Below are 27995 nucleotides of genomic sequence, written 5' to 3' on the forward strand. Positions count from 1 at the left end.
AGGAGGGAAAGAAAAGAAGATATGAACAGGGGTAAAAAAATGATGCATAAGGGGTGCAAGATGAAGGAGAAAATGAAGTTCAAACGAAAGACAAAAGTAGAGAATGCTACAAAACATAAAGTAAACATGGCATGCTAAGGGTGATAGAACATTATATAGACCTCCGCATGACATAAACACAAGAACATGTTATATGTGCTTGAATGTTCTAAAAAGACTTAACTAGCATGAGTGAGTGCAAAACATGTCAAGTGTTAAGAGTATGTGTAGCAAAGGTGCATCTAGTGTGCATGTGAGATGCATGACCAATGCATGAATATGCACTCACGGGGCAAAGTATATAAAACACACCACCAATGATTAAAACATGATAAATATGATAAAAATGAATAATTATGGTGATCCCCAAAAATATGGTACTCATCGGAGTCCTAAACAACGAGAAAATGTCATTTGGGCATTTTATCAAACACTTAGAGTGCACACACTACACATGTCTGTTAAACAATGCATAAACATATGAAAATCTTGCTTAAATACGTGTTATTTTTGCCACAAGGGGCCAACATCCAAAGAAAATCATCATTTAAAACAAAGCCCAATCAAACAGATTGACATAAAATAAGTTTTCCAACTCCCATTTGAGAAAATCCAAACTATGAACATAAAACCCCAAAAACATAATCTAAGGATCAAAATCGATGAAAAGAGTTAAAGATTACCTTAAAGATGTTAATGGAATGAAAAACACTTGAATTTAGTTGGGTTTTGATGTAGAAACATTAAAACAGGGGTTTGGGAGAAGATGGAAGACGTTTAAAACAAATTTCCCATGAAATGCCCTTTAAAAGCTGCTCTGGAAATTTTCGTTGGTAGTTTTGCTAGTTAGATTCCTGCAAAAATTTCACTAGTATTTTGCTAGTAAACTTTATACGTGAAACAGTCGCGAAACAGTTGCGAAACTCTTTGTCCAAAGCTAAAAAACTTGAGAATTGGACCATTTAACTCCCAGCTGAGCTTACACATGAAATAGGTCAAGAAAACACCTAGAAAACATGTTTTTCACACAAAAAAAATTTGAAAAACTTTGAAAAACATGAGTGATACAAATCACTTCCAAAACCAAACAAAAATATTTTTGGTTTGATCCACATATGGTTGAGCACACACACATCACATTTGAACATGTACAATCACACAAATGAAATAGATATTCATTGAACATTAGACTTGTGTGTTGGTGTGTATATCAAATGTGGAATAGTCCTTAGTCTAGAGTGAAACTTCAATGATCAATTCAATCAAGTCATACACAACTAGTACTAAATCAAGTGGTTTATCTCAATTATAGAAGTGAACATATATGACCTCCCACAAGAAAATGATTACAAATCTTAGAAGCTTTTCATTTGGCTTCTATACACATCATAACATTTGATCATTTTTTGAAAAATACATCTCATTTTGAGATCGGTGCTTGAAATTTTTGATATTTCTATATTGAGAGTTTGGCTTTTTGAGCACCATACATTTTAATTTAAAATGTCGCTTTCCCTTTTTCCTAGTCAAATACTAGTATGTGTGACGGTTTTTGCAGCTCATAATCTCTTTTTCATTTTGAGATTTACATTTGGTGAGCTCTATTGCGAAAAAATAAAAAAAAGGCGAGAATATATATAGGCACAAGTCTATACAAGTATCAAGACCATCAAGACTATTGACCAATCATTCATGACAAGTTTGAAAATCTATTTACAACAATCATATATAGTTTTCAAGATTTCTCCCACAAAGATATATGTGCATACATAACAAGCTAAGCTCGTAAATGCACTACACCATTAGTATGAAGGTACTAGGCCAAAGTCACATGTAATATGTGCTCAAACATATACAATTAAACTTTTTGAATTTTTCACTTTTTATGTGGTTTTGGATTTTTTAAACCAAAAAAAAAAAAAAAAAAAGCATAAAAGTAAGATCAAATGTAAAAACAACAGAAACAATGCATATAAAAAGATGCATGATACACAAATGCATGACAATAAAGCATCTAATGCATGAAGGGTCCAATAAAGATTGAAAGAATTAGATCAAGGACTAAAAGTATATAAGCTCAACAATAGGAACCCTTCCTCATCCAAACGCAATGATTGTTTGGAATGAGTGTCTCATGAGAAGTGAGACGAGGGTTGAAAGAATGAGAACCGGAGATGCAAATAGACCAGGAGGTAAAAATATTAAAAACTTTCTTCAACAACTTACCATTTTCCATCAAATCCGGTTTAGCTTGCAAAGCACAACTTCCAAGAAGCTCAAGTTTCTCTTTTCTTTTGATTCTTTTAAGAGCATGAAACTTAGAGCAATGAAATCTTAGATGACCAAAAGCACCACAATGGTAACAAACAATGTGTTTAGGTCCACTAGGCCTTTTGGGAAGGGATCTAGTAACATGGGTTTGTTCTCTCTTCAACTTATGACATTGAGGTCTTATATGACCAATCACACCACAATTGTGGCAAGTAGGAACAAACTTAGATCCACTCAATTCCCTAGGATGAGACCTAAATAGAGGGTTAGGCTTAAGAGACTTTCTCTCCACTTTTTGATTTCTTTTATGTGGAGGAATGTATACCGATTTGTCTTTTGAGGTAGAGCTCACAATAGGTACAAAATCAAGTATCACAACATGATTGCAACAAATATTTTCATCATTTTTAGCAATAGGTTCAGCAATCAAACACTTGACATGCATCTTAAGAGATTAATTTTCACATTTAAGATCATCAACAAGTTTGTTAGACAAAACAAGTTTAGCATCCAAGTCCATATTCAAACACTCAAACTCCTTCAGTTTTTCAAGAGACTATTCAGCAAGTTTCTTATACTTTTCAACCAATTTATTGGATTTATTGAGCTTATCAGTCAAATCATTATTTTCACAAATGAACTTTCTAAAATTCTCATGAAACTTCTTATAGCCTTTTTTTTAAGAGTTTAACATTTTGAATATCAACAACACCACCCATAAATTCATGTAACATGTCATCACAATTTTGAGGATTAACACTTATAGAGGCATTTCAAAAATACATGGCATGTTACACTCAACAACATCCAAAATATCCATAGAAGCATACAAAACACTATCCATGGCAAAACACACAAGGGGTCAAGGATCACACTTACGTATTTAAACAACAACAAGTGTACTGGCTCTGATACCAATTGAAAGCTTGAAATTGTGTTAAAACACAAGAGCTTGTTTAGACCCCTAATTAAAAAATTACAATTAGATTGCTTTTACTCTAACTTATCTGTGGAACAAGAGTAAATGAAATGCAATAAACTAACAAAACTACTCTAGTGTATAAGCATGAACAATAAGCATTAAAAGTAAAGCAAAAGAGTAAGGGAAAAGAGAATGCAAAGAGAAGATAACATGCTGATGTATTATCAAAGAGGAAACCGAAGAACTCGACGAAAAACCTCTCTACCACCCTCCAAGCGGTGATTGATCCACTAGACAATCAGTTAGGATACATGAGTTAGCAAGAAACCCTCCAAACCTAATCTACTGGATGTACCTAAGCCCTCCAAACTCTTACTCCAATAAGGCTTCTCGGAACTGTGACTTGTCTAGCTTTTTGAATCCTGTAATACGCCTGATTGCATCCACCATGCCTCATCGGCTTCTTTTGGCAATTCTCCAAAGCTTCCCAAGCTCCAAAATACTCTCTACACTCTAAAAAGGTGTGAGTTGTGTTTGGGTACAAATCTCCTCTCAAGGTATAACAATGGGAGAGGGAAGGAGAAGAAGCTACAATGATTTCTCAGTAAGGATGAGTAGCTCTCTCTCGAAAAGATAGGTGTGTGTGTGTGTTGTGGAAAACCTATCTAGGGTTTTTCTCTCTGAATGGTCTCCTCTACATTTGTGGGTAATGAAAGTATATATAGTATGGGTGAAGGGTAAGAAAGTCACATAAAAAATCCTCCAGGCAGAATGTTTCGCGACTACCTCGCGGGAAGGCCTTACTCACGAGACAATCGCGAAAACAACAGTCTGGCACAACTCTTCAGCTTCCAATCATGTGCACCTCACATGCCCTTTTCGCGGGAACCCTTCTCGCGAACTTCTCTTGAGCTAGTTGCGAAATGCATTGATCTTCATTTAAGTTTGAGTCTTTACCAACTTAATACTAAACCCAATACAATAAAATCCCACAAAATACAAGGAAATAAATTAAAGCAATTACAATACTTTTTGTCATGGAATAAAGCCAACATAAAACATAGTTGTAAATTGCAACTTTACAGCCATATTATGAATTGAAAAGGAAATGTTGTGAACTCAAAAACATAATTTGTGGTAATTTTGCATCTAAAAAAACAAGAAAAATAAATATTTTTTAAATTGAAAAAATAAAAAATAAAATATCACTCAATTAATATTTAAAAATAGTGAAGTTCTCAGGCTCTCAGCTAAATTTGTCACTGTAATTCCCAAGATACGTTCAGCCAGACCTGAACAATGATCATATACGTTTAGCCTGACCTGAAAAATGATCAATTTGATCATTGATTTTGCGTGTTCTTCACCTTGAAAGCATTTTTCTTTTTCTTTTTTTAGTCCAAAAAAAAAAAAAGATTAAAGTCCCAAGAAAATTCCAAGCATAATTAATGTATGATTGTCGATGTTGATGTTGCGTCCATAGATAATGATACGTGGGAAAAGAACAACAAGACAGTTTCTTTTCACCTTTTTCTTTGAAAAATTGCAACTCTATACACATGAGATGACCATTGAAAAAATGGATTCAACGACAAGTTAGATATGGATGTGTCCCGGTTAATCAATTTTCATTGTTAACAGGAAAGAAAAATACAGGTTTGAGACAATGACCACTGATTTTGGCTTCTCTTCACGCAGAAAGCATCTTCCACTTTCTTAGTCTAAAAAGAAGAAAATATCCAAATACTGATACAACGGGGCAGGTTATCAGAGTGTCAAGGACCAGAGTGCACAGAATAAGAAGAAAGGGAAGAAGTGCAAAATGACACAACAGACAGCTACAAGTATCTTAGTTCAGTAGCTAAACTACAAGTAGTTTAGATGTTAATTTAATTCAAGTTGTATTACATGTGTGTTGTAACTAATCTTCCTATATGCAGTAACTAATTTCCTTATAGTTTGGTTAAGTGGTTATGCTCTAGTTTGGGAGCTTAGATACAAAGATTAGGGATAAATGTATATAAGTCTATTTGCTGTACAGATTCATTCAATATATGAATTAGAGAAAATTCTTCATCTTTTGTCTCTCAATTTCCCTCTTTGTGTTCCCACATCTTTTCCTTCCTTCATCTTTACATTCTTACATGGTATCAGAGCCCGAGCCTTCACCAATGGTGTCGAATACTCAGGCTACTTAGACTAGTTCATCTTCCTCTTCTCAACGAGAGTTAACTTTGATGGAAGATCCACGAAGTCCATTTTTCTTGCATCATGGTGAAACACCAGGTGCGATTTTGGTTACTCAACCATTAACTAAGGATAACTACCCTATGTGGTCCAGAGTAATGAGAATGGCTTTGGATGCCAAAAGCAAGCTCGGATTTGTTGATGGTTCTGTCAATGCTTCAATGGCAGTTACACCATTAGAGAAGCAAGCTTGGTCCAAGTGCAATTCAATGATCTCTTCTTGGATCTTGAATTCAGTTTCTCCTCATCTTACTGCTAGTGTCATTTACAGAGACACTGCATTTGAGGTGTGGAATACTCTTAAGAAACAATTCTCTCAAGCCAATGGACCAAGGATCTCTCCACTTTAGAAGCAAATCTCAACTATGATGCAAGGTGCTGCTACGGTAACAGGTTTCTTCACTGATCTTCAAGCTGCATGGGATCAATTATTGAATTTCAGGCCTTTACCATGTTGCTCATGTGGCAAGTGCACCTATGGTGTGGATGATAAAATTGCAACTTTTCAGCATCAAGATTCTCTCATGCAGTTCCTTAATGGCTTGAATGATTCTTATTCTCAAGTCAGAACACAAATCCTCATGATGGAGCCTAGAATTTCCATTGATAAGGCAACTTCCTTAATGATTCAAGAGGAAAGGCAAAGGTGTTTGGGTTTTACTGCTGCCCCTTCAGTTGAATCAACTACTCTTGCAGTCAAGAATCAAGGAAATTCATTTCCAGGGAATAACAGCAAGAATTTCAAAGGAAACAATGTAAAAGAGAAGCCTGCGTGTAGTCACTGTGCGAAGCTTGGTCATGTTATGGAGAAATGCTACAAATTGGTAGGATTTCCTCCTAGTTATAAGCAGAAAGGAAGAGTATCTATGGCCAATCAAATCTTGGTTGAAGATGACCAAGGCAATTCTGGCAATTCTTGTACTCAATAGGTCAATTGCTTCCCTTTCACTTTTGAGCAGTATCGGCAGCTGATTTCCATGCTCAACCCTCATGCATCCACATCTGGTGGTACTAATGATGCCCTACACTCAACCAATTCTGCTCTCTCAGGTAATTGTGTAATGCTTGGCTAGATTCTGTTTCCTTAGATTTGCATCATTCAGTTTTTGCTATTAATCTTGTCAATAAAACTGCTTATGGTAATGATGTATGGATTCTTGATACTAGAGCCACAGACCACACAGTCCATTCCTTATCTTTGTTTACTCATATCACTAGTTCCATTTCAACATTTGTTCAATTGCCTAATGGTGAAAAGGTCACTGTTACACATATAGGTACAGTTCAAGTTACTTCAACCTTGAAACTTGAAAATGTGTTATGTGTTCCCTCTTTCACTTTCAATCTGATCTCTATCAGCCAATTAACCAAAACTCTATCATGTTGTCTTGTTTTTCTCTCAAATTTGTGTTTTATACAAGACCTTACTTGTTGGAAAACGATTGGAGTGGGTGAATTGCATGACAATTTGTACTTGCTGCACACTGCATCATTTTGCAAGTCTGTTTCAGAAGCTTCTTCAACTCTTGAGTCTGTTTTTCAATCTTTTGTTAATTTTGTGTCAGATTCTGTATCCACTCTTAGTGTTACTAAGCCATACCTTTGGCATATGAGGTTCGGTCATGTTTCTGATAATAAACTTCATGCTTTACACAGTTATATTCCTGATGTACATAACTTTCATAGTAATAAAAGCTGTGTTCTTTGTCCAATTGCAAAATAGAAAAGACTTCCATTTCCTTCCTTTAATCATGTTTCAGATAATGCTTTTGATTTGATCCATTGTGATGTTTGGGGACCATTTGCCAAATTCACTCACGATGGATTCAGGTATTTTCTCACCATTGTGGATGATGCCACAAGATCCACTAGGGTTTATCTCATGAAATCAAAATCTGATACTAAATTTTTGCTGATTTCATTCTATAACATGATTAATACACAATTTCATGCCAATATTAAGATCATTAGAACTGACAATGCTCCTAAATTTTTCTTAAAAGATTTTTATGCCAACAATGGCATTATTCACCAACATTTATTTGTTGCCACTCCACAACAAAACTCAGTTGTGGAGAGGAAACACTAGCACATTTTAAGTATTACAAGGGCATTGAAGTTTCAATCTAATGTTCCTATTTCTTATTGGGGTGAGTGTGTGTTGATTGTTGTCCACATTATCAATAGGTTGCCTTCTAAAATTTTACACCACAAAACTCCTTTTGAAAAACTCTATGGCAAACCTCCTTCCTATGCCCATTTGAAAGTCTTTGGTTGCCTTTGTTTTGCCTATACTTTGTCTCATAACAGGTCTAAATTTGACCCAAGATCCACTTCTTGTGTTTTTCTTGGTTACCCCTTTGGTGTTAAATGAATGTTCAAATAGCGTGTAAAACACTATGAATGTTTAGACCTCCAATTTCCAAATAATCAATTCAAGCTTATTATCAAACAATTAATGTGCGGAATATGAACATTAGTGTATAACATAATTGATAAATAATCTAAACCAAATAAAATCACATCCATAGCAGAAATTGAATGGCAAAGATTAAGGGAAGAGAGATGCAAACACAAGGACAACACAGTGATGTGTTATCGAAGAGGAAACCGAAGCCCTCGGCGTAAAACCTCTCTGCTGCCCTCCTAGTGGTAAATAATCCACTAAAGAATGTAGTTGGAATACATGAACAGCAGAAGACCCTCCAAGCCTAATCTACCTAGTATACTTAAGCCCTCCAATCTCTTACTCCAACGAGGTTACGCTGAACTTATTTCTTCTTTAGCTTACCGAATTCCGCTACTGACCATAGCATCAAGCAATGTGAATTTGTCCCTTCCCAACTACTTCCCAAAGCACCAAAAATCCTTCTCACAGATATAGGTATGGTGAGAAAAGGATTTAGCTAAGAACCTCTCAAGGATGTAACAATGGAGAGGAAGAGAGTAGAGGAATTTGAAGAGTCTCTATGTGAAGATTGGGGATAAGTTAATCTTATTTCTCTCTAGGGTTTCTCTCTCAATATTCTCTCTGGAAACCTCTACATTTCTTAGGATTCTTGGGAATAAGGGGTATATATATTAGGTGGAGAGTGGAATGTGAAGAGTCAGTTTTACAAAACAGAGCTGGCTGGCAGCTTGGCCTTGCGGCTTGACTGAGCTGCGAGTTCCAGCCGTGAGGTAACTGAATGGCCAGACTGGACTTTGTGTCATATAGTGCTACAACTAGCATGATGGTTCAACTTCTCTGCATACTTGGCACGTGTGCAACTTCTGGCAGCTTGCAACCCGCGAGCTACCCATGAGATCCAGTTGCAAGTCCCTACTTCTTTACACAATCTTGATCATTTCTTCACACTCTCTCATGCACTACCCTTATATGATTCCCACCTAAATACAGGGTTACTAATTGCTAAAATACAAGTAAATTTGGCACGAAATAAAGCCAACAAGATGGTTGATAAAATTCAAACTTACAATCTCCCCGTTTGGCTAATCCGTGACAAAACCCTAAAACAAACTCTAGACTTAACAAGTGAGTTGGGAACAGTTAAACAAAACTCACTCACACCTAACTCTAGAATCTGTGTAGCTCTTGAGTCATATGACCAATTATCTCTTGAAACACAACAACACAATATGATCATTGTATGTAGAAAAACTTGTAATGCATATGAGGCAAGCACAATGTGATCAAGCAAAATGGAATAAACTAATAAACCATGGCTTGACCAAACAAGCAATCACTATAAGATATTGACCACAATGCTCATTCACATTTGGAATGAACATCCGGGCATACAAGCTAATAAGCTTAATGCAAATCATTTGCATGTCCAATACTTAACCAATGCACAATACATGAAGTATATGCATCTAGGAACAAGATCCTACTAAGGCACAAAAGTGAGAGTACTTAAAGAAAATGCATAGCATTTAACTAAAAGTACTAGGCTACAAAGCATAAAGGCTGCATAAGCATGGTACAAACCACAAAAACCTACAAAAAACATGGAAATAAACCCTAAAAGCTTACAAAAGCAACATGGGTACAAATAAACATAATATAAAACTACACAAAATAAGTCCTGATATGTGATAAAATAAAGCATAGTCTTGCTTTTCAACATCAATGCAATGCTCCCCCTATCATCAAGCTCTTTCTCCAGCTCTTTCTCATATCACTCCCCCTATCATGAATCATAGGAGCTGTGATGAACTTGGAACATATATACCTGTAACTTGAAATACTTACACAAAACACATTAGACCCTCAAGGTAAAGCAAGTAATAAAAGGACAAGTATAATGTAACAAGTAAATTGCGATCAAGTAAACATAATGTGAAACATGTGAGAAACTTGATCATACACTAAAACAATCATATAGAAATGACAGACAAAACAAGGTTTTCTTATTAACTTACTGTCTTCTCCCCTTTGGTATATGCATCTCTCCTATAGAATATCTTTCCCCCTACAAATGTGCACAAGAAATAGAACTTCTCCCCCTAAGAGTGTGCACAAGAGTTATATAGAAATGAAAAAGCTCTTCGATATACTACTCTAGAGTATACTCTCCCTCTTTTTGACATGAATAGACAAAGGGGTCAAGAAGAAAAGAGGGCAAGAGATGAAGGTACGAACAATGATAATGATGCATGAAGATTATGAGATGAATGAGAAAATAAAGCTCAAACCTAAGACAAATCAAAATGCTACAAAGCACAAGGTAAACATGACACGCTAGGATGAAGAACGTATAGACCAATGCATGATAAGAGTAGCAAAGGTGTGCGTAGGAGGTGGCTATGTGCAATGCATGAATAATGCATGGAAAATGCACATGGGGAGCAAGGTGTGTTAAATACACAACTAATGAACCAAACATGATCCTAGTGAGGAAACATGAGAAACCCCAATGTTTGGTACTCATCGGAGTTCAAACAAGTGAGAAAATGCCTAAGAGGCATTTTATCAAACACCTAACGTGCACACTATGAACAACAAAGTAAAAAAATGCATGAACAACATGAAATCCACCCTTAATACAAGTTATTTATGCCACAAGGGCTAAGATCCAATGCAAATCAACAAAAGAAACCAATCCCATGAAAAAATTTGACAAAAATTAAGTTTTCCCAACCCCTATGATGAAAATTCTAACCAAGAGCACAAAACTCTTCAGAACATAATCTAAGGATCAAAATTAATGAAAGGAGTTTAGAATTACCTTAGAGATGTTAATGGAATGAAAAACCATTCAAATTGATTGAGTTTTGATGTAAAAATATTGAAAGAGGGGTTTAAAAGAGGATGGGAGAGGTTTAAAACAGGTTTCCCATGAAAAGCCATTTAAAAGCTATTTCTGGGCGTTTTGTGACTGGGTGAGTCGCGAGGTTCAGTTGCGAAAATTTTTGCGAGTCACAAATGAGTCACGAGTAAGTTGCCAAAGATTTTGGATGAACTCGTGACTACGGTTTCGTGATTGGCGAGTCATCAGCTGAGTCGCGAAAAACTCTGACACCTGTTTTTCAACACAAAACATGTTTAAACAATGAAAAACAAAGTAAGCACAAAACATGATCACAAAGATTGATAAAAATCACTTCCACAAACATATAAAATGATCAAAAATCTTTTTGGATTAATTCATATATAGTTGAGCACACATACATCACATTTAAACAAGTACAATCGAACAAATGAATAAGACATTCATTGAACATTAGGCATGTCTGGTGTGTGTGTATCAAGTGTGGAATAGTCCATAGTCTAGAGTGAAACTTCAATGATCAATTCAATCAAGTCATACACAACTAGTACTAAGTCAAGTGGTCTATCTCAATTATAGAAATGAACATTGTTAGGGGCCAAAATTTCACAAGAAAGCTCATTCTATGAAAAGTAAGGAAAGACCATGGGCCTTAACAAAAGAAAGTCCAATTCATGAAGTTAAGAAGTGTTAGGAAATTTAGACCCCAGTTAATAGAATTAACAAGTTTTAAACCCAAGTTTTTAATTAGATTTATTATAAATAAAACTTGTTAAAACAAACAAACATCAATATTATGTCAAAATCATTCAGTGGAAAAATAAATAAGACAGGATATGATGACTCAGGAATACCAATGAAACAAACTAGTTTCACAGTAAAAAAAACCTGGGGGGGAAACCTTCCCAAAAAGCAATTTACTATAGAAAAGAGAAGTTTCATATCTAGTACAAAACCTTTGTCCCTAGACTCTACAATCCCTGTAGATGAACTCACAACAGAAACCTTCTACTGCTTCAGAACCTCTGAACTCTTCAATATATGAACGCCACCCTTTTGATGATGAATCCCAGTACGTGACTAACTCCTTTGCACGAATCTTAGTACGTGACTCACTCACCAACTTAAGGAAGAAGAATGTTGGTTACAAAGTTCTTTACTTCATCCACAATGAAGATCAAAAAGCACTTGGTTTCAAAACCCTAAGGCGCAAAAGACGTAGTAGCTTCTTTTAGAGAGAATACGGTCACCTTTTGCATATGTTCTCCTTGTATTCTCTTATGTGACGGCTTCTAAAATAAACTTTATATAGGTTTATGGTTGTGAGAAAAGAAACCTTACACAAATACAAAAGCCTAGCCCATAAATCAGATTTGAAAATTCCAATTTCCGTAACCTCAATTGATCAGGAGGTGTCGAGGAGGTATCGAGCTTTAAACCTCGACAGATACAGCTATCGAGAAGCTATCGAGGAGCTGTTGAGGAGACAGAAGCTTTCTCGATCGATCCACTAGCTATCAAGCAGCTGTTGAGCTATCTGTCCGCAGGTGTCAAGAGGTGTTGAGCAGCTGTCGAACTATCTGTCTGCAAGTGTCAAGCTATCTGTCCAGCTTTAATGAACAGCTTTTCTTCACTTGTTTCTGTCCAATTTTCATGGCTTTAATACTATACTTGAACAACATGTTTCTTAAAGTATTAAACATATCCTAGATCAACCCAATTACAAGCAAAGTGTGTTTTGTCAAAGGATTAGCCAATTACACAAAATCATAACATATGTTCTTAACATGTGAACCACATATGTCCTAACAAGAAGGATCATGAAGGCCCAAAGTCCTAAAAAGAAGGAAAAAGAGAGAAATAATAAAGAAAAAAAGAAGAGGATCTCGGTTAGAGGACATGTAGCAAGGATCTCGGGCAAGACCATAAGACATGCAGCAAGGATCTCAGGCAAGACCAGAGGACATGCAGTAAGGATCTTGGCCAGGCCAGAGGATATGCAGCAAGAAGAATCAACATCAAGGCCCTATGTATGTTCAGATTTCCAGCAAAAAAGGCCATTAAAAATCCAGCAAAATCCAGTGAAAGAACTGGGCTGGGATACCTAGAGGCTCGGGATCCTCGGGACGTGCAGCATAGGTAAAGTGGGATTGAGACAGTGCAAAGGGGTACCACGAAATACAAGAAACGAAGAACAAATATGTCCTTCTCAAGCACCCAGTGGTGCAGCAAAGAACCAGAAAGTTTGGAGAGTGACAATTCATGAACAAAAGGCTGGTACCTCGGGGAACCCAGAATGAAGAACTATAAGGGGAAGTGGCTGGGAAAACCTTCAACCCAGTAGAAATGGATTCCGCTCACTTAGGAAAAATGACAGCAAGGAAAGACAACCAAAAGCTGAGTCTAAAAAGTAAGAAGCCTTGAAAGAAGAGAGATTGAAGGTTAGTTGCCCAAGGACACCTCGAAATGGAAAGTCAGCAAGTGACTTTTAGAGAAACAGCACTAAAAGATGAAAACTATCAGAAACAAGGAAATAACCAGCCATTAAAGTGGCTGACATAATAAGGGCTCTAGTACCCAAGGACCTAAAGGGGGAGAATCAGTGGTGTCCGAACCCTAGAATGACACTATAAAAGGGGAAGACAACCAACATTGAAAAGGGGATCTAGTAATAGAAAATCACAACAAAATCGTTAAGAAAACTCTGTCAAAAACTCAAAAAAAGTAGTGAAATATCTCCTGGTATCCCAGAAGCAGCCACTATAGCATATACTTGGATTCAAAATTTGCAAGTCTTAGAGGCTTGGATAGCCATCAAAGTCTGTAATTTTTGAGCTTATTTGAACCTTGTATCACGTCTTAGTGAGCACATTGTAACCATAGTTAAGAAAAACTAATGAAGTATTTCTTATTAATTTGAGGATCCCTAACAATTGTTTTGTGTATTTCCTGATTACTTTGCATTCCTTTTGCTGTTTTCATTGTTATTCAATACAAATATTCTCGTTTGCTAGTTTATGTGTATTGTAGGAAGCTTGCCTTGTGGACCACTTGATTCTTAAACAGCCCTTTTAGCTGTAGTGAACCAAGCCCAATCCACCAAACTATAACTATTTGCCCAGGATCCTTGGGCCTATGTGCTAAAGAAAAAGGCACTCTCACATTTTGGTGACTTCGCTGGGGACTGGGAAAAAGGAGAGGGAAGAAGCAGTCCCTTCACAAGCATGACTCTAATGCTAGGAAACACCAAGAGGAAGGAAAGTTCTTTTTAAAGTGCGGGTTCCTCCAAAGAACGTCCCATCAAGAGACTCTATATGGAATTTTGGGGAACCTCCCAACACAAGATAAGTTTATGCGTCATTATTTTCTCCACTTTACAATTTGAACATAATGGATCATTGCCCTGCTCTTTAAAAAAAAAAAAAAAAAAAAACTGGGGGTCATGTAGTAATATTTAAACAATCATAATATTGCCTTATTGCTTTAAAGAAAAATGGAGAAGTGGACAAAAAAAATATATATTGATGAAATGAAGATTGTATGAGCTACATAGTAAAGCAATTGCCTCACACTTGAGGGCTAATTTATTTTCTTTAAAAAAAAATTCATAATATTGTTTCATTTCTTTTATAATAAAAAATAAAAAAAAATAAAAGAAGAAGAAGAAGAAGAAGAAGAAGAAGAAGAAGAAGAAAGAGAAGTAAGCGAATCAAAGAGGCTTGATGAAATGTAAATAATTTTGCAGCAACTTGATAATAATTTCATATGGCATAGGTTAACAAAATGGACAAGTTCCTTGGCTCTGCCCATGGATTTAGCAAAATGGAGTAGTTCCATGATCCCAGCAAAGCCTTGGAGATCCTTGATCCCAGCAAAGCCTAGGAAATCCTTGGTCCCAACAAAGCTGAGGAGATCCTTTATTCTAGCAAGGCTGAGTACATCTTTAATTCCAGCAAAGTCAAGGAGATCCTTGACTCCAGGAAAGCAAAGCCTAGGAGATTCTTAATCCCAACAAAGCTGAGGAGATTCTTTATTCCAGCAAGCTGAGTACATCCTTAATTCCAGCAAAGTCTAGGAGATCCTTGACTCCAGGAAAGCAAAGCTTGGGAGATCCTTGATTCCAACAAAGTTGAGGAGATCCTTTATTCCAGCAAGGCTGAGTATATCCTTAATTCCAGTAAAGTCTAGGAGATCCTTGACTCAGGAAAGTAAAGCCTGTGAGATCTTTGATCCCAATAAAGCTGAGGAGATCCTTAATTCCAGCAAGGGTAAGTACACTTGTAGAGAGGGAAAATTTCCGACCTATCAGAAGCTGACACGTCACATTACTAAGTCTACAAAATACAGCCAATTACAAAGCACCATGTATTGCTGCTAGGTTTTGCTATCACTATTCAGAAACCAACAGAAATTTGTCAAGTGTCATGCAAAAATCAATCACACAACAGCGCGTGTAAGCGATGACATAAGCAGTCCAGCACGTGTTTGTGATGACATAAGCAGTTCAGCACGTGTAAGAAATGACATAAGCGGACCAATTAGGCTGTGACATGTGTTACCAATCAGACTCTGCCACGTGTCGCTCACCCACCCCAAAACTCCTATAAATAGAAGCCTTCCTAAGGCATTTAGGAGGACACCAATCCATCCAAAGCATGACCAAGATTCAAAAGTAAAAAAGCTCTGGAAGAATCAAGCCTCAAAGCCTTCAAGAACTTCAACCCCAAAATTGAAGAACATTCAAAGCAGAATCATCCAAACTATCTGCCTAGATCCTAAAGTTTACAGGAATCAAGCTCAAAGCATCCGAAAGAATCAACAATTCACAAATCAGTGAAGCTCTATGGATCCAAGCTTCTAAAGCCTCGAAGAACTTCCACTACAAACCTTCGAAGACGAAGAACACATGAAGAACACGAAGAACGTGAAGAACAAAGGATTTCTAACAAGCTCATAGCTAGAGAATCATTGTAATTCTATTTCAGCAATCTTCGATCCATCCCTCAACCAAATTGAAGGATATTTTGTGTTCAAGTCAAAATCACATTATCACAAATCCAATCAATAAGTCTTGCAAGGAGATTGAATCAGAGGATCACTCTTTTGTAATTTCAGAGAATTGTACCACACAATCATCAATACAAATTCGTATTTGTGAAACTATTCTACTTGTTTGACTCATTTCGAACCGAGAAATTTAGTCATCCACAACACCTTCAATTCTAGCAAAGCCTAAAAGATCGTTGGTTCCAGCAAAGGCGAAGTATTTCTACGGATCTAGCAAAGTAAAATGGTTTAAAAAAAAAAGGAGGCATTCGAAAAATGGATAGAAGTTCCATAATAGCATCAAAAGAAGGTAGATCAAGCATGATTCAACAACCGCCTCATGTCTTAGGGGCTAAAGCCTATTATGCAATGGACCTTAAAATATATTTAGAATAAAATCAACAGAAACACTAGATTGCAAGTCAGCAGCAAAATCAACATTATTGAAAGCTCAACAACTATACAGTGCGTCTATCATTTCTTGCAACTCAACAATTGGGCTTACCCATGGAAATAACAAGATTTGGAAAAGCTATAGAGTCCATTGAAGGACACCTACAACTAGTTCTAAAGGCCAACCATGACATCACAAGTATTGCTTGATCCTTTCAATGTACCACTAGTACGTGAAAGAGGGATTGAATGGGAAGCCCACAAAAGTTGTTGCCAATCCTAGTCCTTTCATCCAGCACAAAGTAAACTTTGTGTAAAATATACTTTATGATAAATCAGCTCCAACTGAAGAATATCCAATTGTTAGGATCCTAGGGGGCTCCCATCTCTAGGATCCTGGAGGACTCCTATCTCAGAAGAAGAAGAAACCTCGAGGGAAGGCAGAATATTGCTTATAAAGGCAATTAGGACCTGAATGTAGCCTACAAGAGGATCTCGAACCACCATCTTACATGATAGCCTAGGAAGAGATCCTAGAGGAACTTGGGGATACGATGAGTCAGAATATCCCATCTCCAGGATCCCGAGGGGCTCCCATCCTAGAAGAAGGAAGCAATACCCAAGGTTTGAGGGATCCCTTAGACAGAAAAAGATAAAAGGAGGAAGGCTAATATACTATTTATGAAGATCCCGAAGAAACTTATAGATATGGAAAGGAAGATACAAATCCTACCAAAAGAAAAACTAGAAAAGGTGAACTTGAGGGTTGACCCAAGGAACCCGGGGCCTATCCTAATCAGCAATCAGTTATCGGTACTAAAAAAAAAAAAATGAAAAGAGCAACTGGTGGAGCTATTGAAAAATATGAAGATTTATTGGAGTGGACTCCTCCAAATTAAATAAGGCACATCCAAAGGATAAATTTCTTTTGCCTAACATCGATCTCCTCACAGATCCAACTAAGGCAACAACAATATCAACCATGAAGAGGCATTCCACGGTTAAGGAACTTAAGAGCTTCTCGGAAAAAGTTTCTTACATTATAAAGTTCACACCAAGACCAACCTTGGTCACTGGTGGACTATCCAAACTGCTGAAAAAGGAGAATGTTTTCATATGAGGAGCCGAGCAACTAAATGTCTTTCATAAAATTATAGACCATGAGTCATCTGCCTATCTTAGGGATACTAGTCTATGACAAAATCACTATTGTTGTACCTGAGATCTTGATCCCAAGCGTACAGAGCATTGAAGGACACCGAAATGAGGTATCCCAATATAGAAAAGGCATGTATAGCGGTCATGCATCTCAACAACTGAATCATTAACTTTCATCCCACCAAATCCTATTGGTGACAAGCTTTTATCCAATAAAAGCCTTCCTCCATCAACCCTTGCGATCTTGAAGAATGGCCTAGTGGCTAATATTAATTTCCCAATATAACATAGGTCTAAAGGATCCCGAGAGCTATCAAGAGCTAAGCTGTGGCAAACTTACTAGTCCAGTTCCTCGAAGAAGAAGAGTACATATTGAGTGAGAAGATCCCTAGAAAAGTAGTAATGGTAGAGATCCCTGGAAAGAAATAGACTATGAGGTGTGTGAAGTCAGCCTCTAACGAGCATTCCTAAAGGAAGCCTTCCTCTTCCAGGATCCCCGTAAGAGGATCCCCCACTTGAAGAAAACACCATGACAGAATCATCTTGGTGGAGCTCCTGGCCACCAGTTCACTAGTGAGAGTAACCTTAGATGACTCATAAAAGAAGATTATTTCCAAAAAGTATTTGTTCACAGCCAAGATAGGATATTTTAGAAGATCCTTGGAGAAGAAAACAAATCCTCAACCCTTTAAAGAAAAGAAAAGAAATCAGTTCAGTGAGCCCACTTGAAAACGAGGGGCTATGAACTATGAAGGAACTTTTTCTAAAGATTGAAAAATTCAATGGTCATGAACAAATTTTTCAAGTGGCATGGCCTAGGACTTGGGAAATGGAAAATTTTCCATGTACCTAACCCAGGACTTGATCAAAAAAGAAAATTTTCAAGTGGCATGGCCTAGGACTTGGGAAAGGGAAAATTAGCCTAGGACTTGACTAAAATAGATTTTTCCAAGTAGCATGGCCTAGGACTTGGGAAAGGGAAAATTTTCCATGTACCTAGCCCAAGACTTGACTAAAACAAATATTTCCAAGTGACATGGCCTAGGACTTGGCAAGAGCAAATTTTCCATGTACCTGGCCTAAGACTTGGCCTAGAACAATTTTTCTAAATACATGGCCCAGAAATTGGCCAAGAGCAAAAGTTTCCAAATACGAATAAGAAAATGGTCAAAAGCAAAAGTTTATGGGTACAAGCTGTAGCACGTACCAGTAATAGGTAAAAGTGCAGATTGTAAGCATATCCTAGTCATGGCTACAACTTGTAGCACGTACCAGCAATATGTACAAACTGTAGCACATACTAGCAATAGGTACAAGCCATAGCACGTCCTAGCAAAGGATGCAAATTGTAAGCAAGGCCCAACGAGGGGTACAAAGAGAAAGAGCCTCAAGTGGGTATGAAAACCCAAAGGTGGGTGTATAAAATGCACAAGATTGACCTCCTTGAAAGGTATTGGTTCAAGGGAGCCTAAGGAAGCAAGGAAGGCGTAACTTAAAATAAAAAATAAAAAATTCTAAGAGTACATCACTCGAAGACACAAAAGCATGGATACTTTTGCAAGTCTCTACACAAAGAGATTAGTCAATGACATTGCAAACCAGCTAGCGACAGTTCCCTCCTCCTACAAGGTGCAAACTCACCAAAGGTTTGGAGGTACTTCGACTCAACAAAAGAAAGGTACCCTTTCGGTAAGCCCACTCATTAATACCATGTTTGAATATATCAAAACACTGCAAAATGTTGTGCAAGAGGTATCACCCATGCACTAATATTTTATTCATGTAGATTAAAACGAAAATTCTAATATTTTAGTCTTCTTACTTGACCAATTATCAAAAATCAAAATTTGGAATTCTTGTGTGGTTGAAATCCTTACATGGTTTCGTATACATGAAGTAATTTTTATTGCTATATCTTATTTGGCAATTGGCTTTTCCAGTGCATACACTGGGGGCTAAGACAAGATTAAAAAGTTTCCTTAGATATATCTTTCACTTGATAAAAATTGAGAAGTCTAGTGCAAACTTTACTGTACATTAGTTTAGCCACTGTTATTTTCTTTGGCTCATGAACTATATGGTATATAATAATTCAACAACAATATAATTGGTGGCATGGTATGTGAATAATTTGCTGCAATTTGAAATATTATACAATCTCTCACAATTTGGAAAAAGAATGAGGCAAAGATCAAGAGCATCCACCAGAAGACCAAGGTCTTTAGCTAAAGCAAGGCGTGGAGATGTTCTTAAGCCTTCTAAGCCATGTCCTCAGGGAAGTTTCTATCTCTTAATATATTTTGAGAAGAGTAGCTAACCTTGATTAGACTCTAAATCAGCATGTTTTTATGATTCAGTGATTTATGATATCATGGTCCCATTGGTAAGTCACTATCCATGGACTAAAAATCTCATGTGGCAAACATCTTAGTGTTATTCACCTTAGCTATAGCAAGCATGTGCTACAATGCATAGAATATCTTTGGCAAAGTTCATGGGGTCTCCCCTCATTCAACCTATTTTGTAAAACAAACAAAATCTTGTTGACAAAGCTATGCTATCTTATATTAAGATTTAATATGCATTCAACGTGATTTTTGCATACTACTTTCAAAAAAGCATATCCTAGAATTGCTAGCAAAAACATTAGTGCTAGAAATATACTCTTAGCACCAAATGCGATAACAATATAATTTGGTTATACATATATGTCTACATATATTATTGTTAGTTTAACAAAGTTGATTTATTGAATATCAATCTACAGCTTAGTACTAACATGAAGGTGAATTCTAATCTTTCGCAACATGTTAGGTCATCCCATGAAGGAAGTGTAGCAATTCCTTTGGAGTTTCCCTCAAGAATTATTTGATCTCCACATTGGTCCTACAAACCAAGAAAGCATCCAAAAATAATTTATTTTCTCGCGCATGGGCTACAGGTAACCCACGAGCTCGGGGGGCTAATGTTGAGGGCCAAAATTTCACAAGAAAGCCCATTTCATGAAAAGTAAGGAAAGACCATGGGCCTTAACAAAAGAAGACCCAATTCATAAAGTTAAGAAGGATCATGAAGGCCCAAAGTCCCAAAAAGAAAGAAATAATAAAGAAAAAAAGAAGAGGATCTACATTAGAGGACATGTAGCAAGGATATCGGGCAAGACCAAAAGACATGCAGCAAGGATCTCGGGCAAGACCAGAGGACATGCAGCAAGGATCTTGGCCAGGCCAGAGGATATGCAGCAATAAGAATCAACATCAAGGCCCTATGTATGTTCAAATTTCCAGCAAAAAAGGCCATTAAAAATCCAGCAAAATCCAGTGAAAGAACTAGGCTGGGATACACAGAGTCTGCTAGAAGCTCAGGATTCTCGGGACATGTAGCACAACTAAAGTGGGATTGAGACAGTACAAAAGGGGTACCACGAAATACAAGAAACGAAAAATAAATATATCCTTCTCAAGCACCCAGTGGTGCAGCAAAGAACCAAAAAGCTTGGAGAGTGACAATTCATGAACAAAAGGCCGGTACCTCGGGGAACCCAGAATGAAGAACTATAAGGGGAAGTGGTTGGGAAAACCTTCAACCCAGCAGAAATGGATTCTGCTTACTTAGAAAAAATGACCACAAGGAAAGACAACCAAAAGCTGAGTCTAAAAAGTAAGAAGCCTTGAAAGAAGAGAAATTGAAGGTTAGCTACCCAAGGACGCCCCGGAGTGAAAAGTCAGCAAGTGACTTTTAGAGAAACAACACTAAAAGATGAAAACTATTAGAAACAGGGAAAGAACCAGCCATTAATTTTGTTGTCATAGCAGGGGCTCTGGTACCTAGGGAGCCAAGGGGGGAGAATCAATGGTGTCCAAACCCTAGAATGACACTATAAAAGGAGAAGACAGTCAACATTGAAAAGGGGATCCAGTAATAGAAAATCACAATAGAATTGTTGAGAAAACTCTATCAAAAACTCAAAGAAAGTAGTGAAATATCTCCTGGTATCTCAGAAACAGCCACTATAGCACATACTTGGATTCAAAATGATTTAAACTTTGCAAGTCTTAGAGATTTGGATAGCCATCAAATCTGTAATTTTTGAGCTTATTTGAACCTTTATCACGTCTTAGTGAGCACATTGTAACCATAATTAAGAAAAACTAATGAAGTATTTCTTATTAATTTGAGGATCCTTAACAATTGTTTTATGTATTTCCTGATTACTTTGCATTCCTTTTGCTATTTTTATTGTTATTCAATACAAATATTCTCGTTTGCTAGTTTATGTGTATTGTAGGAAGCTTGTCTTGTGCACCACTTGGTTCTTAAACAACCCCATTAGTTGCAGTGAACCAAGTCTAGTCTACCAAACTACAACTATTTGGCCCAGGATCCTTGGGCCTGTGTGCTAAAGAAAAAGACACTCTCACAAACATATATGACCTTCCACAAGAAAATGATTACATATCTTTAAAGCTTTTCATTTGGCTTCTTTACAAATCATAACATTTGATCATTTTGAATGAATACATCTCATTTTGAGATCAATGCCTGAAATTTTTGATATTTCAATTTAATGAACAAGCCTTTGGCTTTTTGGGCATCATACATATTCATAAAAGTCACTTTCCCTTTTTCCTAGTCAAATACCAATATGTAGGATGACTTTTGCAGCTCATTATCTCTTTTCATTTTGAGATTTACATTGGTTAAGCTCTTTAAGCAAAAAAAATATAAAAGTGTGGGAAGATATATAGGCATAAGTCTACGCATCTATCTAAACCAACATGACTATTATCTAATCATTCATGACAAGTTTGAAGATCGATTTACAACAATCACACAAAGATGTCAAGATTTTTCCCACAAAGATATAAGTGCATAAATAACAAGCTAAGCTCGTAAATGCATAAAGCCATTTGTATGAAGGTACAAGGCAAAACTCACATGTAATATGTGCTCAAACATATACGATCAGACTTTTTGAATTTTTCACTTTTTATGTTGTTTAGAATTTTTACTCACACAAAACTAAAACATAAAAGTAAGATCAAAACAAAAGCAATGCATACAAATAAATGAAAAATGCATAAATGCATGAAGATATGACATTGAATGCATGAAGGGTCTCACAAAGATCGAAAGAATTAGATCAAGGACCAAAAGAGTAAAAGCTTAACTATAGGAACCCTTCCTCATCCAAACGGAACGATTGTTTGGAATGAGTGTCTCATGAGAAGAGAGACGAGGGTTGGAAGAATGAGAACCGGAGATGCACATAGACAAGGAGTTAAGAGCATTAAACACTTTCTTTAACAACATGTTATTTTCACTTAAAACCGGTTTACCATGTTTAGCATGACATCCAAGACGCTCAAGTTTCTTTTTTATTTTAATTATTTTAAAAGCATGAAACTTAGAACATTGAGGTCTTAGATGACCAAAGGCACCACAATGGTGACAAATAATGTGTTTAGGTCCACTAGGCTTTTTGGGAAGGGATCTAGCAACAAGGTTTTGTTCTCTCTTCAACTTATGACATTGAGGTCTTATATGACCAATCACACTACAATGGTGGCAAGTTGGAACAAACTTAGATTCATCCAAAGCCTTAGGTTGAGACCTAAACGGAGGCTTTGACTTAATAGCCTTTCTCTCCACCTTTTGATTTCTTTTATGTGAAGGAATGTACACCGATTTGTCCTTTAAGGTAGAACACACATTAGGCACAAAATCGGGTACCACAACATGATTGCAACAAATATTTTCATCCTTTTTAGGAATAGGTTCAACAATCAAACACTTGGCATGCATCTTAAGAAATTCATTTTCACATTTAAGATCATCAATTAGTTTGTTAGACAAAACAAGTTTAGCATCCACATCCATATTCAAACATTCAAACTCTTTTAGCTTTTCAAGAAAATTTTTAGCAAGTTTCTTATATTTCTCAACCAATTTGTTGGATTCATTGAGCTTAGCAATCAAATCATCCTTTTCACAAAATAACTTGCTTAAATTTTTTAGAAACTTCTTAGCCTTTTTCTTGAAGAGTTTGTCATTTGGAATATCAACAACACACATAGATTCAAGTAACATGTCATCACAATTATGAGGATTAACACTCATAGATGTATTATCACAAACACATGGCATGTTACACTCGACAACATCCAAAACATCCATAGAAGTATACAAAGCATTATTCATGGCAAAACACACAAGGGGTCAAGGATCACACTTAGGTATTTAAACCACAATAAGTGTACCCACTTTGATACCAATTGAATGTTCAAATAGTGTGTAAAACACTATGAACGTTTAGAACCCCAATTTTTAAATAATCAATTCAAGCTTATTATCAAACAATTAATATTGGAATATGAACATAAGCATATAACAAAATTGATAAACAATGTAAACCAAATAAAATCACATCCACCGCAAAAATTAAATGGTAAAGATTAAGGGAAGAGAGATGCAGACATAAGGACAACACAGTGATGTGTTATCGAAGAGGAAATCGAAGCCCTCGGCGTAAAACCTCTCCGCCGCCCTCTAAGCGGTAACTAATCCACTAAAGAATGTTATTAGGATATATGAAAAGCAGAACACCCTTTAAGCCTAATTTACCCAGTGTACCAAAGCCCTCCAAGCTCCTACTCCAACGAGGTTACGTCGAACCTATTTCTTCTTTAGCTTACTAGATTCCGCTACTGACCATAGCATCAACCAATGTGAATTGGTTCCTTCCTAACTGCTTCCTAAAGCACCAAAAAGTCTTCTTACAGATATAGGTATGGTGAAAAAAGGATTTGGCTAAGAACCTCTCAAGGATGTAACAATGGAGAAGAAGAGAGTAGAGGAATTTGATGAGTCTCTATGTAAAGATTGGGGATGAGTCAATCTTATTTTTCTCTAGGGTTTCTCTCTCAATATTCTCTCTAGAATCTCTCTACATTTCGTGGGTATAAAGGGTATTTATACTAGGGTGAGAGTGGAATGCAAAGAGTCAGTTTTTCAAAATAGAGCTGACTGGTGGCTTGGCCTCATGACTTAATTGAGCCGTGAGTTCCAGCTGCGAGGTAATTGAATGGCCAGACTGGACTTTTTGTCCTATAATGTTACAGTTGGCATGACGATTCAGCTTCTTGCATGATTGGCACGTGTGCAACTTCTAGCGACTTGCAAGCCATGAGATACCTGCGAGATCCAGTCACGAGTCCCTGATTCTTTGCACAATCTTGATCATTTCTTCACACTCTCTCACACACTACCCTTACATGATTCCCACCTAAATACAGAGTTATTAATTGCTTAAATACAAGCAAATTTGGCACGGAATAAAGCCAATAAGATGGTTGATAAAATTCAACTTTACATTAAAGGTTACAAGTTACTTGATTTAACTACCAAAAGGCTTTTTGTATCTAGGGATGTTCATTTTCGTGAAAATGTATTTCCCTTTGTTTCACCTTCTCATTCGTTCTCTCCTCACACTAACATACTGTTAGGTTATAAAGTTTAGGACTTTATGTATTTAGAACTCTAATTTGTATTGTTGGCAAACCATGATCAAAACAATGTGTTTAGAAGTGTTTGAAGCTAGCTCAAAGTTGTAAGTCAATGTAAAGTTGGAATTGAGTGTAAAGCAGAAAGCAGTGTGGTTTTCGGCCTGGCTCGATCGATCGAAACTTAGGCTCGACCGATCGAACGTCGGGCAGATTGCTTTTTTGTAGATTCGTCCAACTCAGCCCTATGTGTTTTAAAACGTTTTTAGGGTTTCTTATTTGTCCTAAGTATAAAAGGTAAACCCTAGCCACGTTTTAGTGTTACTCATATTGCAGTTTGTGTAAATCTCTTGTGAGATCTAGAGAAACTTTCCTTTACACAAACTTAGGGTTTTCAAAGAGGAGATATTCTCTACACATTGATGATCAAAACAGTTGCTGCCATTAAAGCTTAAAGAATACACAAGCGGGGGTACTTGTAGCTGGTGGGAATCCAAAGAAAGAAGGAGTTCGTGGATTTGGAGCTTGCAAGTGGTCGTGTCAGTAAGTTCTACTGGTTGGTAGCATTAGGAAGTCAAGCGGGGGTGCTTGTAAGTCCTTTTGTATGAACTTCGATTCTTTCTAGTAGATTTGCTTTTTACCTTGAGGATAGCTAGGTTAAATCCTCCCCAGGTTTTTTACCGATTTGGTTTTCCTGGGTGATCATATCATTGTCTTATTTATTTTCCGCTGCTATGCATGATATGATTGTTTGATTGTGATAACCTAGACTTGGAATTTGGACTAAGTAACAACTTGGCTAATTAACTAGGTTAAATCAATTGTTTTAAGGGGTCTAAAAACTGTCAAGTGGTATCAGAGAGGGTAGCTCTTTTGTTTTTGATCCTTTGATCTTTGAGCTAATCCTTGACCCCTGTTGTTATGGAACACGGACACTCTCTAGTTATTCCTCCTCACTTCGATGGGAATAATTATGCTTACTGGAAAGTAAGGATGAAAGCCTTCCTGAAATCCATTGATGAGAGGGTGAGGAACTCCGTTGAATACGGATGGGAGAAGCCCACTACTCCTGTTAGTGAGTGGCAAACTTCTCAGAAAGAAGCAGCTTCGTTTAATAGCAAGGCTATTAAATTTTTAAAGGTCCATTCTGTTTTTCGACCGATCAAAATTTTTAAAATTTTAAATTTTTTGAGAGAGGGAGCCTTTGTCTGTTTCGACTGGTCGAGACTGTTTTTCGATCGATCAAAACTCGTGTTTCTGGTTTTTTAAAAAGGCAGAATAGGACTTTTTCAAAGTCACTTTTTCAAGTTCCTCTCTCTCTCCGCGTTGGCTTTTGGCTCCACCATCTATTTTTGTCGTTTTCCTTCAAGATTCTTGCAAGGTTTTTGTCCCTAGAAGCCGGTAAGACCCTTTTGCCCTTCTTTTTCAAGTTTATTTCTTGTTTTCATGCATTTTTCATGCATTCTCATGGGTATTTTCGCCATCTTCAAAATTATTGGGGTTTTTGATGATTCAAGCCAATTCTTGTGTAATTGATCAATGGGTTTTTGTGCCATGATGTTATATTGATGTTCCCTATGATTTAATTTGATCAATTTGGTGGTTTTTGAAAAATTGAAAATTCTAGGGTTTTGAATTTGATCCGAATTGGGGATTTTGTCAAATTAGCTTAAATTGATGAAATTGGCTTCTCCAATTGATGTAATTGGTCGTTATTATTGTTATTCTATCATGTGCAATGATCAATTTGTCAATTTTTTAAAAATTGATCAAGTGGTTTCTTTAATTTGGGGTTTTTGTGTTAAAATCCTTTATGTGCAAGCTAATTTTGTAATTTGAATCTTTTTGACTCAATTCATGGCATTAGCACATGCATCATGACATTTAAATTTGTTCATGCATCATATAGATTTTGTTTCTATTTTTGTTTTTGTGCTAACTTGCAGTCTGCCCTTGGTTTTGTTTTGTGGTTTTGTTCTTTCGCTCTGTGTTTTGATTCTTATCTTAGCACCATGCCTAGGAAAACTAGAGCTAATAGGACCACTTCCACTTCCTCTGAGTCTCCACCTAGAATAGAGCTATTTAAGAATGATAAGTGTAAAGAAGCCTATGACACCTTGAACTGTAGGCGTAAGATCTGGTCTGAGCAAGCTGTTGTGTTAGATGCGCTTGATCCGGCCATTAGGGCTAATTTTGAGTCTAGGGGTTGGTTGCCTCTCGTACAGATAGATCATCCACCTCCGACCATCTTGATTAGAGAGTTCTATTCGAATCTCTCTTGCCACATCTATGATTCCAACACCCTTGTTAGGAGTTGGATACGAGGTGTAGAGTTCACCATTACCCCTCGGGTAATGGCTGAGGCTCTTGGGGTGCCGATAGTTCGGGATGCTGTCTATCCCTATGATGAGTCACCCTCTTTAGATGTAGTCATGTCTTACATCACTGGATCATCTATCCAGTGGGGTTCTGATCCTCGGATCATGTCCGCTGAGCTTACCGAGACTGCCTATCTCTTCTTTAGGATTGCGTGTCATTGGCCTATCTCTCACTTCCACACCATCCCTTTAGAGCAATGTGTGTTTTTGTACGCCTTTACTTCTAGAGCGTCTATCAGTTTTCCTCACTTGTTCCTTCGTTCTTTGAACGAGGTTCATAGGAGTTCTACCGTAGGGCATGCACTGATTCATCCTATTTTCATTCATAGGATTCTGCTCTATTTGGGTTTAGATGGTTTTCCGTCAGGTGAGCCTGTTTATGTGATAGCTCCTATAGATGCCACCTTTCTTCGTTAGAGGGCTGCTCAGTTGAGGGTCCCTCCTTCTCGTCCTAGAGGTGCGTTATCTAGTAGTGTTCCCCCTCCTCCCTCTTCTACAGGTACAGCTGCTGCTGAGCCTTCAGGTACTGCTGCTGATGCTGATGTTGCTGTTCCCCCACTGACTGCAATGGATGATTCAGACATTCGTCGCACGTTGGATCATCTCTTGACCATTCAGGCAGCTCAAGGACAGATTTTGGTGGACGTGCTTGATGAGATTCGTGCCTTGCGTGCGAAGTTGGAGTAGTTTAGACCACCTCCCTTTTGATGATGAATATCTTGTGTGCCCTTTGGCATTCCGTCACAAAAAGGGGGAGTACTTGTAG

The 27995-nt window shown here is 37.1% G+C and overlaps 1 protein-coding gene across 1 annotated transcript; it reads left to right on the forward strand.

Annotated features, from left to right (window-relative positions):
* The first annotated feature begins 5844 nt into the window (after positions 1-5844).
* On the forward strand, positions 5845-27916 carry LOC115961390. Its single transcript, XM_031080380.1, has 7 exons — positions 5845-6339; positions 6439-6529; positions 6583-6756; positions 7045-7134; positions 7240-7309; positions 27559-27596; positions 27729-27916. The coding sequence occupies exons 1-7, from the start codon at positions 5845-5847 to the stop codon at positions 27914-27916; spliced, it is 1146 nt and encodes a 381-aa protein (XP_030936240.1).
* Positions 27917-27995: the final 79 nt, after the last annotated feature.

This window comes from Quercus lobata, chromosome 9 (assembly GCF_001633185.2).
Source record: "Quercus lobata isolate SW786 chromosome 9, ValleyOak3.0 Primary Assembly, whole genome shotgun sequence".
Classification (NCBI taxonomy): domain Eukaryota; kingdom Viridiplantae; phylum Streptophyta; class Magnoliopsida; order Fagales; family Fagaceae; genus Quercus; species Quercus lobata.